This window comes from Scatophagus argus, chromosome 8 (genome assembly GCF_020382885.2).
Source record: "Scatophagus argus isolate fScaArg1 chromosome 8, fScaArg1.pri, whole genome shotgun sequence".
Classification (NCBI taxonomy): domain Eukaryota; kingdom Metazoa; phylum Chordata; class Actinopteri; family Scatophagidae; genus Scatophagus; species Scatophagus argus.
The window spans coordinates 2,381,385-2,398,604 of NC_058500.1; the positions used below are offsets into that span (position 1 = coordinate 2,381,385).

Consider the following 17,220-nt stretch of genomic DNA (forward strand, 5'->3'; position numbering starts at 1 on the left):
TTAATATTGCAGGTATAATGGATGCATATGTCTTCACTTTCATCTTACAAATAAACTGGAGTTTTGAAAAATTTTGAAAGCATTTTCACAAATACTTAGTGACCTAAAACTCTGTGGTTATGTTGCCATAATGTAAAGGAAATTCTTCAAAAATATCAGTCTGTCAGTTCTTTGAACCCATCAGTCCATTTTAGCTGCACCAGCTCAAGCTGTCACAGCAGACTCTAAGACCAGTAATCTCATGTTTAAAAGAAAACACTTTGTTTTTTGACACAGAAGACAGAGGCTGATATGCAATCACACGAAGACAAAGTGGGACAGGTGAGTATTTATCTCAGCTACAAACTCGAAGCAGCAGGATGCAGCAGACCAAGGCCAGACACGGTGATTTGCAGATAACTCGTTTATCTCTGAAGGGCTCTTTTCTCCACCCTGCTGCGACTGAATTAGAGGTAGATTGTCTGTGTACTGCTCATGTTTGCAAAGCTGAAAAATACCTTTTTTTGGCCAAACATACAGATTCTTTTTCTATCTATTTATAACATTTATGTCAGAGACCATCAGCATCATCATCACACCTAAAAATCTGTGGTTGCCAGCTAAATGCTCAGAGGTCAATAATCCTCACATCTAGAATTTACAAGAAATATCTGACAAATGGACATATTTTTGACAGCAGTCTTACTCTCTCTCACACTTTTCCTTGTGGACAGATGGACCTGCAGTAGGGAAATCAGCCCATTGCCATTAGTGGGGTTACCAGGCAACAAGGGAGACTAGCCTAATCACCCTGACAGGCATGGGTGGAGGGGGTGGAGAAGACTTAGAGAAAAGGATGAGTATAAACCTGAGGGAAGGTCATTATAGGGTTAAAGAGAAGAAGAAGAAGAAGATGGGAGAGGAGATGAGGAGCAGAGGAGGGACTGGAGAACTTGTGCGAGGAGAAAAGAGTGAGGTATCAAGAAAGAGGGAAAGACATGATTATCATTTAGGGGAGAACTGCTCAAGACACCATTTAATCACGATCCTTACTAAACCTACAATTTTGAGGGCATTCAGAAGAGATTACTGATTACTGTATACATCTAATCCAAGGCTCAACTCGAATACTAAAAGAAAGAATGTCTTGCATAAATCAAGACAAGCTGTAAGTTAACAAATTCTGTAGGAGAGAAAAAATAACTGTGAAAACCTGATGCTGATTCTTGTCGCCTGCAGTCAACTTAGAAAATATTCAGATATGACATCTTTAAGAACAGCATGTGCATAGAAACATTCTGGTTTGTTTTTATGGTGTGTGTAGTGCAACAAAAGCTGTTTCTCTTTTTCCAGAGAAACTCAATATTATAGGGAAAAATATATTTATTAAAATATTTCTGTCCTCTTGATCACCAAAACAAAATCTGTAAAAAACTCATGGCGCAGCGTGGGACACTCTGGCTGACACCCTGAGAGTAAATACACCAGTCAGCTATCAGCTGTGTGAAAGAAGGGCGAAAAGCTGCCCCCTTTTCAGTTTAGTTCAGAGAGATTCACTATTGCTGCATTTTTCCATCCTTTACATCCTAGTGGGGAGCTGAGTCCTTTTCAAGTACTGACATAGGAGATCACACACACACACACACACACACACACACACACACTTAGTTTTAATTAGCGCCTCCTGAGATTGATGAAACAATAACAGTGACCCAGCAGCAGTGAATCAGGAGCACACACAGTGAAAGTGAAGTGAATTACTTGCCATGCCACCTCAGCATTTACAGGGTTATTGTTACAGATCATATCACCTTATGGAGTGACAGAGGAGCATCATGTAAAGGAAAACCAGGATGTGTCCTAATACTGAACCCTGAGGAACTCCACGTTACTGAGGCTAAAGAGCAGACACTGTCAAAATGAACCTATGATACGACAATAAAATGCTGAAGTCTGTTTATCAAGATGCCATGATCCACTGTATGGACAGATGCATAATGGGGACGAAAATCAAAAAACAAATGTTACTTACAAGCCAACAAGACTAACCAAACAAATGCTACGAATTTGTGACGCACACACACCGAAAGGCAGCCTTGAAAAGCATGTATGGAACAGACAGTGGAGATCTGATATCTTTAGATTCTCTATTTTATTCTGCTGCATGTTTTCACGTCTTGGCCTATTCGTTTCATTTCAAAGACATGAAGCTCTGTGGAGAGTAGGCGAACTGAACTTTCACTTTGCAGATCAGAGGGAGGAGAGAGCTAAAAGAAGATCGAAACGCAGAGTCACAATCCTTAACTCGTCTGCCTGATGTTAGTGTTCTTTAAAAGACCCCCGTCAAAAGATATCCAAGTTCTTTATCCACTCTAGAGAGTGTTTAAAATGTTGCTGTTTGTGAATCAAGGACTTTGCCACCCACCATCCTTTGAGTGGTGCCACATTTTGTTTAAACCTGATGCTGTCACTCATTCTGGGTGAGTGGATGTTTTTGTTAAAAAGAGATGCTTTGTTAGAGGATCCGTCACTCGTCAGTCAATCCCAAGGTCGTCGGCTTTTCATCAGCTTCTGTTTGTCTGTTTAGCTCCTTGATGGATTAACTCTCAATATATTACTTAAAAGTGTAAAGAAAATGAGTTGAAGGAAAGATAAGAATATAAGATAAAATAAGAATCTAAGAAAACGTTCTTTACTGCTTCTGGTGTCTGCGTTGTTGTGTCACTACAGACAATGTGTAAAATAGTGTAAAACAAAGTGTAAAATAAATGGGACTTAAAGCTGTAGTCAGTAACATTGGAAAAACCAGTCAAGTACCCAGGTGGAATAAATCCCATCCCCTCCCTCTAGGCCTCCTCCAAAGCCCATCTATGCTGACTGCTGGACAGGTGTTTGTTCAATACATTTCTTTCCTTCAGGCCCAGTGAAGTGACTGGTAGGCCGTCTCCTGTCTGCTGACTCATGTTGCTTGAATGTGTAACGTGTGAAACCTGTAGTTTAGACATGTTAGACAATTATGTTTTGTCTTCTACAAGATAAGAAAGCGGACTCAGTCTTGGGTGAACGAATGGCCGAGGGCTGAGGAGTGGAGAGTGGCTCGAGAAAATTGATGCAGTGACAGCAGGCAGGTGGTTTCAAAGCACAGGGAAAATCACAAGAAACAAGAAACTCAAGCATATGAACATCAGCTGACTGAGCACATCCACACACAGCTCATAAAACACTCTGGCAGCGAGTGGAAGGCGAGTCTGGACTTTTGTAGAGGAGGCTGATGAACAGATGAGGAACATGTGTGGAGAACCACCAGGTGTTGGGAATCAGGATGCCACGCCCACCACACACACACACACACACACACACACATGCACAGGGGGAAACAAAGGGGAAAAGGTAAAGTCACGGAGCTGTGACACTGTATGAAGGTCTACAGCTGTGGTCAGAGCCACAGGTTCAGGTGATGATATTAATGTATTTTGTTGTGATTATCTTATCTTATCTTATCTTATCTTATTATTCTTATCTCCTTCAGTTTGAATGAATGTGTCACGGATTTGAGGCGTACAAGGTAATGGACCTGGGGACTCAAATGCATGTGCTGAGGTAGAACGGTTCAAAGAAAAATGACTTAATTCACTGTTCAAATTAACAGGCTCAGGCCCAACAAGGCACTTTAAAGAAACAAACAAATCCAGAGGGCTGAAGCAGGCAGGTCATTAATGCAGAGCACGTCCCAGATATCAGACAGAACATTAGGAACATGGGTGTCATTATAGAAATGTCTACGCCATCACGCTACACACTAAACCTTCTGGTGGGGAAACATTGCAAACAAACCTCATAAGGGTTTTCCACGGGCTTCTTCTCCCAGCAGGTGATGGCAGCGTTGCAGTGGTTCTGCTTGGTGAAGTCACGTTTGTGCTGGAGAACAGACAGAAAGCTCTGTTTTTAAGATTCTGTCTTAGTTTAGAACGCACAGCACTTTTGTAGCTTCTGCCTGAATGTCTGTGGTTTGGAATTTAGTTTCTCTCCTCTGTTCCTGCTTGTGCGTTCGGATATCAGCCTTATTTTATGCTTTCATCTGTGTTGGAGCTGTGCGCAGTGACTGCCGATCCACACCAAACATTTGCTGCTGTTCAAATTAAGAGGTACTTTTATTCTGTACAACATTTGAGCTGCTGCCATTATAGTTATTTAGAAAAACAAATCCCTTCAGCAGATGTGAGACCGACAGAAGGTGGAAATAGCCTGAACTGAAATGCTACCCTTAGCAACTGCTTTAAGTAGGACTGTGAGTGAAATTTATTCAAATTTTGGTGATTCTTTTCAGTCTGGGCCTTTTGTTATCCTCCCTCAGTCATCTCTTTGTCACCTCACTTTGTCTCAGCCCTTCATCTCGCCTTCAGTATCTCTCCGTCTCTCTGCAGGTGTACTGCGTGTTTTCTTTAACCTCTTGATATGTGTCTAAATCTCTCTATCAAACTGTCACCGGCTCTTTTTTCCCTTAACGCCTCACCAGTTTGTTATTCCAATTTTTTTTTATTTATACTGTGTATTAGCTCAAAAGCTGCAGCATGTCTGAAGGGAGCCAAAGGAATAAAAATATCCAAAAGTCAGAGTAATAAAAAACCTCACACTCTTGTCATCTTTCTTACTTGTTCCCTCTCTTATTCACTCACATTTTGTCAACAGAACGTAAAGTGTGTGTGTGTGTGTATGCATGAGTCACCCTGAGCACACAAGTTGGACAAGTTGGAAGGGAAATATCACTGACACACATGTTACACATAATTCTTATAGTCACACATGCACATCGAAACATACAAGCTTAACTGCATGTACAAACTTATGTGAGTCTCGTGTGTTATGCTGATCGCCTTGTTGCGTAACCAAAAACAGAAGAATCAAGGTGAACAGTGCCCCTGTTTCCTCCCCCAGTCCAAAGACATGCATGTCAGGTGACCTGTCAAATGTTAAGGGCTGGTGGGTGGACAGTGAATGAGTCTGACAGGTACAACCGATACAGGAGACAAGAGACAATAGTCTCCGTTGTCCAGTGCATGTGTGCATAGACATCCACCCCCCGCAAACCCTGGAAAGAACAAGTGAGTTGGAAAATGAATTGGCCTCTGAGGTTCTGGGGTTAATGGAGTTCTAAGTAAGTTAAATCATAGAAAGTATTTCCACCCTGATTAAATGGATCTCTTTCAGCATCCAGCCATGGTGTTGTGCCAGCTTAAAAAAATCTGTTTTCATTTTTTGTTTTTGTTTTAAATTTCTAATCTTGTTTTTAGATCATTTATTATTTAATCATTTTAGACCCAGCTTAATGTACTTGGGTTGGTCTTGCACTTACAGTCATAAAATTACACTTCCAATCTCCCTTGACCTGATCAGCAGAGCAGAGTTGCTATTTTAAGTTGACAGAGCAGTTCTTTCCTTTGAAGACAGGCAATGCACAACACGCGTATGTCTCTATATTATATATGTCTCTGTATACATCTATATACATTAGGTTCCTTCATACAAATGCCACTGTTTGTCAGAGTGGGACTGTTGCTGCCTGTCTTCAGTAAATCAGAATCAGTCTGTTACTTCCCAGAGTCTGAATGTCTGTGTTTCATTAAGTGTATTCCAGTAAAAGTAAAAAGGAAAACTTCCTTCACAGGGTCATTCACTTATGCACCTTGTGCTCATGGAGGAGAGCCAGCCAGCTGTTCTGAAATCAGCTATCACAGTCAGACTACCTCTTGTCTCCTGTATTCTTGTCCATCTTTGTTGTCACCTTGTACACATTTCTTTTCTTTCCTCCTGACAGGAGGGCCACTCTTATTCTTTCTAGCATCTGCTGTTTCACCAGGCGGATTGGTGGAGCAGTCATTCACGTCTTTGCAGGGCTGCATTTGCCACCGGGTTTGTGTATTGGGGCAGGCACTGTAACGTCTGGACATCCAAGCTGCCCGAACTTTGTTTATGCTCCAAGCTTGTCTTCCAGTCACCATATCCAGTGGCTAAACGTGGCTCTGTCAAACATGGATGTGTTGATACAACAGCTTCTGCTACATTCTGGGTGTGGGGGGTGATGGCAGCTCAGTAGGTAGGGGTACAACTGAATCAGGTGACCATGAGGGAACTTTGGTCTCAGACATCTGACACTGAGAGCAAGTTGGTTAATTTATTCCCAAAAACTCAGCTCTATGACCAGAAGCCTGAAGTTCCCTTTCTACTCCACCCTGCCTCTTTATTTGCTGTGCAAATTACTGACTGACTCTACGATCCCATCTGGAAGGATCAATCTGTAGAAGAGAACGATCCTGAGCTCCACTGTAGCGGCCATTTCAGCAACAACAGTCCGTGAATGAGCAAAGAGGAGAGAATTTCAACAGAACAAACAAAAGGACAAAAGAACCACTCAACCTTTCATTTGACGGTTACCACACCTCATATGTCTCGATGTGTAGCAGTCGGCCCAAGTGTCCGCCAGTTCACCGAATTCAATCAAATCAGTTCCTCTGGCTAAACATGAATCAAAAATGGAAAATTGATGCATTGTTGCATTTCAGTTCTGGTTTGGTTCCTGTTCACTGGAAAAAAGAGGAGTTTTGCAGATTGACAGGTAACCTGCTGACTGCCCAGTTTTGGCAATTGTCATCCTACATCATCGGGACCCATGTCGGGAAATCAAACTCCGCAGAATGCCAGTAGTTTATGCAGCACTCTATGCTTCTACACTTATGTTCTTTGGTGGCTCATGACCTCACCTCACCGATTATAAGCATTATTAGTAATTTTAGACTGCAATGCAGCCACAAGTTCTAAATAATGACCAACAGGATGAAAAGGAGGTGTAATGATTCAGGGCTTATGACTGTGCAATCCCCATCACACACTTTAGTGGACTTAATGAACTGATAAAGTACACAGAGTACAATCCGTGCACAGTACCAACAGCTTGTGACCTATTAGTCAGAGAAAATCCACACACTGATGTGGACGTGTTACCATGGCAACCTAATGATTTGCATAAATATATACATGGTCTATACAGATCATTCATAAGATCACGTCATGAACACAATTCACGATCAGCAGAGAGATTTTCTTTGCAGTTTAGCATTTGGAATTGTGTTATAATCACATTCATTATATATATTATAAAATCCTGTGGTTGATTCATTTGCTTTCACACCACAAACAAGCAGCTCCAGAGTCCACCTTTTCAAGTGCTCTCAGCTCTCATGCCTGGTCTACACTACGGTTTCATCGACAGCTTCCACACCTGCCCAGACAAGCCGCACTAACCGGGAAAACTCAACTCTGTTTTCCTGGTTAGTGATCTTTTCTCTATACACATTTTGTTCACAAATTTGTTTGCGTCTGTGTTTGTGCGCACTTCTCCTTTGCCATGGTAACCCATCCATTGGACAGGTGCGGCATATCAAGACACTGATTAAACATGCGTGATCATTGCACACACGTGTCTTGGGCTGGTCAAAATAAAAGGCCAACTAATCTATGTGCAGTTTTATCTTGAATAAAAGAAATGCATATTCTCATAGCAGGAAATTCATGAAAACATTGAAAGTGAATGTTTATCTTCTGCCACCTGTCTGACATATCTAATCTAATCTTTAATAACCCAGAGCCTGACAGGTGGAGCAAGTTGTTGTTAGCTGTTACTCCACCAGTAGGGCTTGGTGAATTGTCAATCCAAAGTAAAATGTACTTTTAAAACAACACAAATTCTTGTCCTGTGAGGATACGTTGTGTTCTTACCACTTATGATCCTGTGAGCACATAGTTGTATATGAGCATCTGTCCAGAGAGCATTCTGTTATTGCTAAGCTTTCCAAGTATGATGAACCATTTTCTATTAGATACAAGCACCCAGCAACGCACGGATGTTTCCAGGAATATTGACAGCAGCTTGTTTGGAACGATCTTAGAGATTGTTTAGCAACAGTATCATTGTCCTTTTTTTGTTTTTTCTATTCTTTGGTATTGCTTTTATCCAAGAATCAGCAGCTGGTGCATTAGGCTTCTACTGGTCATTTATTGGCATAATGGACTTTTATGAACTTTATCATGTTGAGTTTGACTCACTGGAGGAGGCTGAAGCTGTGAGTTCATCCTCTGCCCCCCAACATAAGCAAACTGGGACTTGATTTATCATCACTGGTCCACCTCTGGGTTTGTGTCAGGACGTTTATGTTCTCTGGAAGTCTCCCTGTGTGCTCATGGGGTATTATGGAAAACCAGACCAGCCTGGTCATGGGTGATATTTGACTTCAGAGATATTATCGACAGTAAGTGCTGCATTAAGCTCACTGCTTCAACAAACATTTTGTCATGTTGACACTATGCCTGAGTTGAATAAGCCATGTAGACTGTCCCTCAGTGTGAGGTCACAGCTTAATAGAATCACTGTGAGCTGTCCAGGGAAGTCAGGTAGCTAAAGTACTGAAGTACTGTATTTTGAAGTACTTTTACTGTAAATCAGTGTATGTATTCAAAACAGACATGAAGAAAACATAAGGCAAGAGGTGAAACTGCCAAGTGCATGCCTGGCTTCTTGATTTGGACTGTTTATGAACACAAGCAGCAGCTTTGACACATAACTCAAAGAGACATTTAGAGAATTTCAAAAGCCTCGGTGCCCCCGATTGCAGCAGCTAGTGTTAAAAATCATATTCCTTCTCTGAGTCATAGCTCAGTTAAATCAATCAAACTGCTTGGAAGATAACTTAGATGACTGCAGAACTTGACTAGGAATCATCACGTTTTGAAGTTTCCTTCGGTTCACATAGTGCACACCAGAGGGTACGGTGCATTGGAAAGGTACTTTCAAAACCCAGAGCCTGACTATCATCACTCTCATCAGCAAACAAAACTAAGAGTAATAAAGACAAAATCTCTTAATATGAGTTGTTTTCATGCTTCACTATCACTATGTACTATGTACTACCTTGGATTTTAGTCAATAAGAGCTGGGACTTTTGAGGCTGAGACCCTGTTTGTAAGTGTTTTGTAACACCTTGAGCAACACAAACTAAATGACAAATAAGGTTGAAGGCAGAAATCCCCAAGAAAAATGACAAACAAATGAAACCAAAAAGAAAACCAATCTGACAAAAAACGGGAAACTGAGAAAATAGAAAATGCATGGTGTGAATGTATGCTTACACTCCCCATGTACGCACACGCACACACACACACACACACACACTGCAGGGTCTTTGTGTTATTTGACCATGAACTGAAGTCGATCCATCAGCTGTTGTTGACAGGGCTTTTAAGACTGATATAAACACCTTTCAGGGTTTGAACTCTCAGCACCTTTAACACATGAAACATATTTCACTTCGACTGAGCACTTTCTCATGTACAGTATCTCTCCTGAAGTTATGTTCAGCCATAAATTGTAGTGGCTCTACCGACCTGTGGTCACCGGTCTGTCAAAAACCACTTTCTTAAAGCAAGCAATGACATTAAGGCACAAAACATCATGTTCAACCTGTTGGATGGGCTCCTTCTTGTGCATTTGTAGATTCTCCTTTTGTCTGCGTGCTCTGGTTTTCCCCTAACACTGAAAACACATTCAGGTTTGATGAAGTGGAAAGCGTAAATGGCTTGTAGGTGTGAATGTGTTTGTATGCTGCCTCCTGCTGTAGACTCCAGCCCTCCTGTGACCCTGATCAGATAAAATGGACCTCTTCTTACTAACTCATGAAATGTTCAAGAATGCTTTCGTAATGTAGAAGATGCTCGTTTTTCACACAACAGTGAGGATTTGCATCCTAGCAACTTTGCAATTGGTGGTACATTTAATGTTGCTCAGGATCTGTACCATTTAATTACACAGACAGTTCAGTGTTTTTTTTAACGGACTACACAAAGAGCAGGGAAAAAGACAAAACTTAATATCTGGTAATTATTCTGTGTAATTGTGTGATGTGTTTGCATTACACTGCAGACAGGAGTCTGGGCAGGTGACACACAGAGGAACCCTTTACAGTTATCTTAAATGAATCAGTCTAGCGTAGGTCTCTCTCCTTCTGTGTCAGTGATGCCCTTGTCTCACCTACAACTGTGTGAACAGTGTCCTTGTCTCTTTTCCTCTGTCAAAGGTACCCATGTCTCTTCTACATCTGGGCAAGAGCCCTTGTCACGGTGCCCTTGTCTCTTCTCCATCTGTATGAATGGTGCCGTTCTCTCTTCTCCTTCTGTGTGAACAGTGCCCTTGTCTCTTCTCCATCTGTGTCAGTGATGCCCTTGTCTCTTTCCTTCTGTGTGAACAGTGCCCTTGTCTCTTCTCCTTCTGTATGAATGGTGCCGTTCTCTCTTCTCCTTCTCTGTGAACAGTGCCCTTGTCTCTTCTCCTTCTGTATGAATGGTGCCGTTTTCTCTTCTCCTTCTGTGTGAGCTGTGCCCTTGTCTCTTCTCCATCTGCGTGAATGTTTGCCTTTTGTGTGTATGTGTATTATACCTACTTCCATGTTATTGCAGTAGAGGGGAGGGCTTGTATTCTGATTATGTACTACTACCATAACCTGATGGCTTGATGTCCTCCTGGATCCATGCCTTAATATTAGGTGGGTAGACTGCAAACATTTAACTAATTAAATAATCTTTTCAGAGCTTTAATTTCAGTTGATGAAAACACAGATTAACCTTTATTGGTTAGATTTGAGCAACATCTGATTGGAAACAAAACTTAAGCCAAAGAGCAGTGAAAGAGCTACAGTGTTCGTGTGTCCTATATACACCAGTGTATAGTATAGTTTAATTATTTATTGGTTATTGATCACGTTAATGTCACCCAGGCCAATTCCTGCAGTAAAAAATCAATTATATTGACTGTGAAAAGGTCTGTTGTTTTGTACTGGTTATTACACCACTTTGTAGGAAATATTCCCACTAAGACAGGGTGCCTTATTGAATGTCTCTGGATGCAAATGTCATGTGTTTTTAGCTCTGGACATCTCTGTCTGCCAGAGCAGCGCAGTTCATTTAAAACTTGGCTTGACATCAAAATTTGTTTTAACAACAGGCTTCACTTGAGGTTTTCCTTTGCTGCTCAGTGGATGGCAGCTGAAGAATGTGCCAGCGTGCTGTACGCTTAGCTGCCACTTGACTGGCTTTACTCATCAGAAGTCAAACCCCTGTAGGACGCACGGCAAAGCTGTCGAGGATACATTTAATGTTTAGGCCAAATGGGACATGTGGAGTTACTTTTTTCCCCACCTTTCTTAATACCTCCTCTTTTCTCCTCTGCATATCATCCACCTCTCATCCTATCCTTCATTTGATGCTTTCTACCTTTTGTTTAGGTATCTGGACTTTGTGGACTATGATTCTTGTCTCTTCTTGTCTAATGAACAAAATAGATTATTTCCTATGCCTTGCAAAATGGCTCATTTTGCTGATCCGACACCAGTTGGTAGGATGAAGACACACCAGCAGTTAGGAGAACTAAAACTACTTTGTTAAAGTAAGGGAACAAATATTTTCATGACGATGGAACCTGAAGGTTGGACTGTAAATGCAATAATTAAGTAGTTTCATCAAATAATAAATGTGGATAATTTTTCTGGAGAGGTTATGTATTGTTCACATGGATACCAGAGGTTGCATTTCAGTAAAAAAAAAACAAAGAAAAAAAATCTTCACAACATGTTTGTTGCTTTTTAGTTATAGTTTGGTTGAAGAGGGTTTTCATAGTTCTGTCATGCCTGGGTTTTTGATATGCTTTGTCTTTTGATTTCTGTCCATGTGCCATGTTCCATGTTTGTCTCCCATGTGTTTTTTTCATGTTTTAAGTTCAGGTCATGTTTCTTGTGAGGCAAACGAACAAAAGGTTTTTCTCCATGCCATGCCAGGATCTGCGTTATTTCCATGTCATGCCAGGAACCTTTTGTTTGTTTGCCTTGCCTTGCCATGCCATGCCATGCCATGCCATGTTTTTGTCAGGAATTTTGCCACAGTTATTCTCAGATCCCGAGTCACAGTAAGTTTGTGATTTTTTGAGTTTAGCTTTGTTTAATAAAAGACTTTTGCTTGGACCTGCCTGCCTGCCTGCTCCGTTTTCTTACTCTGCATCGGGGTTCAGTAAATTTCTGCGTCAGCGACGCCGACCCCTTCTTGACAAGTCCTAACTGTGAGGGAGAAAGCAGCACTGAGGCTGTAGGAGGGCAGTGAAAAAAGGTGATCAGCAGGTGAGTGACAGGTTCAAGAAAAATAAGAATTGCTGGACGAAGCAGAGGTGTTGTTAAAAGAAAAGTGTAAATCTCAAATACTGTGGTGAGGTGAGGGATCAAAGTGATTTTGGCTGGCGGCTTACAGAAGGCGAGAGAGGAGAAAAAAAGTGGCCAAAGGAGGATAAAGGAAAAGGTGTTTACTGAACATGAAGCCTGTGAAACGTTGGGACTGACTTTCCTCCCCATGAATCCAGATGAAAGCAATGACCCTTTGTTGATTTCATCCCATTTAATCCACTTTAGTGGTGGAGCAGAGAATGAGATTAAAGGAAAGATGAAGGCTATAAGGAGGATTCATAAACCCAAAGGCAACTGAGCGGAGAGTTGAGAAGAAAAATGTCATGATTAAAAAGGACAATTTCTTCTTTCTGCAAACTAAGTATAATTTTCATTGTTATCTGTAATAATTATGGTGATTTTACAAATTAAATTGGGATGTAGTGACATAATAGGACATTGCACTGTAGCAATACATTACTACAAGACACATAAGGGGGCATTTATCCATGAAGCTGCCTAGCAAAGTGAGGTCATTTAAACAGTGCATTCTTAACTTTTACAAAGACAAGAAGCCCCACATTTGGCCCTGCGATTGACTGGCGACCAGTCCAGGGTGTACCCCGCCTCTCGCCCGTAGTCAGCTGGGATAGGCTCCAGCTCCCCCGCGACCCTGACGGATAAGCGGTATAGAAAATGGATGGATGGATGGAAGAAGCCCCACATTCACCAAATCAGCAGCAGCTACTGAGCTCACATGTCAAAAAGGCTTCACAACAATGAAGCAAAGTCTGTCCGGTTAGGACGACTGTGTGATACTGTTGTACCTGTTGTACCACTGTCTGCCCCTTTTCACTTTAAAATGCTAACAGTGATTCAGAGCGCACTCACGCACGCACGCGCGCACACACACACACACACACACACACACACACACACACACACACACACACACACACACACACATATCTGGGCAATTTAAAGCACAACAAGATCTTTAGAGACAAAAAAGTGGACATGAGCAAGACATGAGACAAACTTATTAATAAAAGAAAAGGGAAGAGAGAACACGAGAGGAGGTTGTTTGGCTCAAAGCGAAATATGATGTGATGAATAATTAAAGAGGAGGAAAACAAAAGTTGGAAACTTGTTTTTCTATCTGGTGTTTGTCTGCGGACAAAACCGACCCTGGCTGACTTTCACACTGAAACTTTCAGCCTAAAAACACTCTGCTGCCTCGATACAAACCCAAACCATCAGCTTTTTGGCAGACTTCATCAGTCCATTATAATAATGTTTTAATAGAGGCATGACGTTGGCACTGAAATTCAAACCGACAGCTGCTGTCTTCTGTGAAAGGAAACGAAAAGATGTGTGCAATACGTGAGGATAAATCTAAGGTGGAGTACACTTCAAGTTAACTTTGTGACCTTTTATTGTGACCAGTCTTAAGCACACCAACAAGTTTGTGTTTAAAATCTAATAAATAAGTCTTTTGTATGCATAAAAAACCCCTTTCCTTCTCAATGTCTACCATCAAACTTCTGTATCTCACAAATACGTGGAATGTGAGAGGCTGGAGATATCAGAAAGTACAGTTTGATGGGTAGGTGATTCCTAGAAAGTACAGCTCCGAACTGCCACAGAAATACCCCCAATGATACGGCACAACGGGAGGAACGAGCCTGGCAGATCACATGACTGACATAGGGATTTCTGAATGACGTCAGAGAGAGCGAGGGAGAGAGAGAGAGAGAGAGAGAGAGAGCGGCAAAGCGGCGCCTCTCCCACAGAGGTAAGACCGGAGGACAGTGACTGTGCTGGGGACACAGAGGAGGCTAAAGCCGCCTGAACTCACTTTATGCGCTTCAGTATCTGTGAAATACTTTTTGTTATGTCATCGACTGATTATACAGTAAGTCGTCTCAGTTCCTTTTGATGGTACATCATACATGAATATGATAGCAGCTTAGGACTTAAGAGCGGAATGATTTTCTTTCTTTACAACGACTTACTTCGTGTGGGTGTGTTTTTTGTTTTTTTGTTTTTTTAAAAAAATAACTTCTGCTCTCAAGTAAAAGCGAGTTAATTTGACAGCAGGAAATGATGATGCATTGCTAAATAATAACGTGAAGTTCATGATACTTGAGCTTTAGTTAGAGAAAAACATGTTAGCAGTCCAGGGTCTGATCCACTTCTGCTTGGACTTTGTGTCAGACAGTGAACGATGCACCTATTTAAATACACCCACTTTATCTCTTGTGATGTTTAAAACGTGTGATGCACCTCACTGATGTAAACGTCTCTCTTGTTGTCCAGATTTAGGGAAGCGCCAGTCGTGCGTAAAACCCTGGCACCGTCTCCAAAGCGCACAGAGAGAAAACTTACCCGACACCCTAAACAAGCGTCGTATCGTGGACACATCCAGCCTATTAAAAACTATTTTTAAATCTTCCATACCGGGGGAGGAGACAGTCAGAGGAGGAGGGGCAGGATATATTATGCGCAACATCACAACATCGGTGGGATGTGATTTTAACGCCGACTTCATAAACGAATGAACACGCGTGGAGATAAAGTGTCGGATGTTTTAGAAAGACATGGGAACTGTAATCCAACACTCAAACAAAAGTGAAGGTGGACCGCTCATCTAGTGAGCATGAAGCGGGGCGTCTGGAGCGTTTTCACAGCTGGGACACTGAACAGACCCACATTTTACCGCGGACGAACCCTCCTCGGGTGAGATTTTCTTACAGGATAATGACTTGTGCATATGATTTCATTGATTTGCTCTGTAACTGTCTGTAAGTAGAGAAGCGGGGTGCATGGGAACAGTCTAATATAATTTTTCTTTTTGTAATACCCCAGAAACTGAAACAACAGTGAAGTTACTGACCATAAATTGAGTAGAGGACTGCTGGTGGTCCCTGGATCAGATTCAGAACTGTTGCTCTCAGTACAGGTCTCTTCATCTGCCAGTGGTCAGAGGCTTAGCTTCTCTCCAGTGAGATAAGGAAGGATAATTCAATTTTTTTTTCTCTTTTGGAAACAGTGCATAGCCAACCTTTTAGGCTCAGTGACGACTGCCTGTCAAATAAATGTCCAAAAATGAAGTCAAAGACACTGATGTTTCTCGATTGAACAAACGGAGAATTCATTTAAAATCGGTGGATATTCTTCTCACAATGCTCAGAGACTCTTAGTTTGCCAACTTCCATCTCTTCAAACATGGAGAACGTGTCCATCCATGGCGGCGTCCTGCCCGTGTGCAACGACTCGGTGGACTTCTACTCCCTCACATCAGGCAACCAAACTGACCTGAACTGCACCCCTCCCTCTGAGTTTAACTTCTACGCTGACCTTTACATCATTTTACCTGTCATCTACTCTGTCATCTGCGCAGTGGGACTGACCGGCAACACAGCTGTGATCTACATGATCCTCAAAGCCCCCAAGATGAAAACAGTAACCAACATGTTCATCCTGAACTTGGCCATTGCTGATGATTTGTTCACTCTGGTGCTGCCGATCAACATAGCTGAACACTTGCTGCACTACTGGCCTTTCGGTGATGTTTTGTGCAAAGTCATCCTTAGCATAGACCACTACAACATCTTCTCCAGTATCTATTTCCTGACAGTGATGAGCATTGATCGCTACCTGGTCGTTTTGGCCACAGTCAGGTCCAAGCGCATGCCTTACCGCACTTACCGAGCAGCCAAAATAATCTCATTGTGCGTCTGGATCCTCGTCATCCTCATCGTCATGCCTTTCACTGTTTTCGCTGGTGTTTACGTCAACCCAAACGATGGGAGGAAGAGCTGCGTGCTCAGCTTCCCCAGCCCTGAGAGTTTGTGGTTCAAAGCAAGCCGGATCTACACCCTCATCCTGGGCTTTGCCATTCCGGTCTCAACCATCTGTATCTTATACACAATGATGCTCTACAAGCTGAGGAACATGCGTCTCAACAGCAATGCCAAGGCGCTGGACAAAGCCAAGAAGAGAGTCACCATCATGGTGTTTATTGTCTTGGCTGTGTGCTTGTTCTGCTGGACGCCATTCCACCTCAGTACCATTGTGGCTTTGACGACTGACCTGAGGACGACACCGCTGCTGATTGGAATCTCCTACTTCATCACCAGCCTGAGCTACGCCAACTCCTGCCTCAACCCATTTCTCTACGCCTTCCTGGATGACAGCTTCAGGAAGGCCTTTAAGAAGATGTTGGAATGTAGACCCACATAACTGTGATGGAAAAATATCATGGGAACCTGAATTGTTCTGATTTGTTGTGAATGTCAGTTTGTTAAAGCTGCACTAGGCAACTTTGCACATTGTTTGCACATGATAGCACGAGTTAGCTTTATTTATTTATTGTAGATATGTAGAAAACATGTAAAATTATGCCTGTAGACTGAACACAATGCTGTTAATGTGACAAAACCTCAATTTAAATTTCTTTTGATGCAGTAAACGTACGTGATGAGAGGAAAAACAACAGAACATTTGTGAGTCCAACTTTGTCTGGACAAAGAGCTGTTTGGGTGTTGCTCTTGAATTTAAATTCATCACTTTATGCGGGTAGAGAAGATCTGCTGCCAGCACAAATCAATCTGGAGCCTGTTACACTAGAGAGACAAAAGTACTGGGACAAACCTGTTTTTTTTTTTTTTTTTTATCCAGGTGTGGCATGAGGTTGTTTCTCAAGATTTGTGTTTGGCTCCTGACTTCCAGTGAAGGGAAATCTTAATGCTTCAGCACACCAAGACATTTTGGACAATGCTATGCTTCCATCTTTGTGGCAACAGTTTGTTGAAGGCCCTTTTCTATTCCAGCATGACTGTGCCCCAGTGCACAAAGCAAAGCTCCATAAAGACATGGTTGGATGAGTTTGGTGTGGAAGAACTTGACTGGCCCACACAGAGTCCTGACCTCAACCCCATCCAACACCTTTGGGATGAACTGGAACGGAGATTGTGAGCCAGGCCTT

The 17,220-nt window shown here is 42.1% G+C and overlaps 1 protein-coding gene across 1 annotated transcript; it reads left to right on the plus strand.

The window, feature by feature from the left end:
• Positions 1-13,992: 13,992 nt before the first annotated feature.
• Positions 13,993-16,901, plus strand: npbwr2b (neuropeptides B/W receptor 2b). The gene is made up of 3 exons (XM_046398174.1): positions 13,993-14,145; positions 14,550-14,969; positions 15,099-16,901. The coding sequence occupies exon 3, from the start codon at positions 15,459-15,461 to the stop codon at positions 16,473-16,475; it is 1,017 nt and encodes a 338-aa protein (XP_046254130.1). The 5' UTR covers positions 13,993-14,145; positions 14,550-14,969; positions 15,099-15,458; the 3' UTR covers positions 16,476-16,901.
• Positions 16,902-17,220: the final 319 nt, after the last annotated feature.

Bases quoted from the DNA above. Each gene is read 5' to 3' on its own strand.
- npbwr2b (XM_046398174.1), top strand. From the start codon at position 15,459: ATGGAGAACGTGTCCATCCATGGCGGCGTCCTGCCCGTGTGCAACGAC.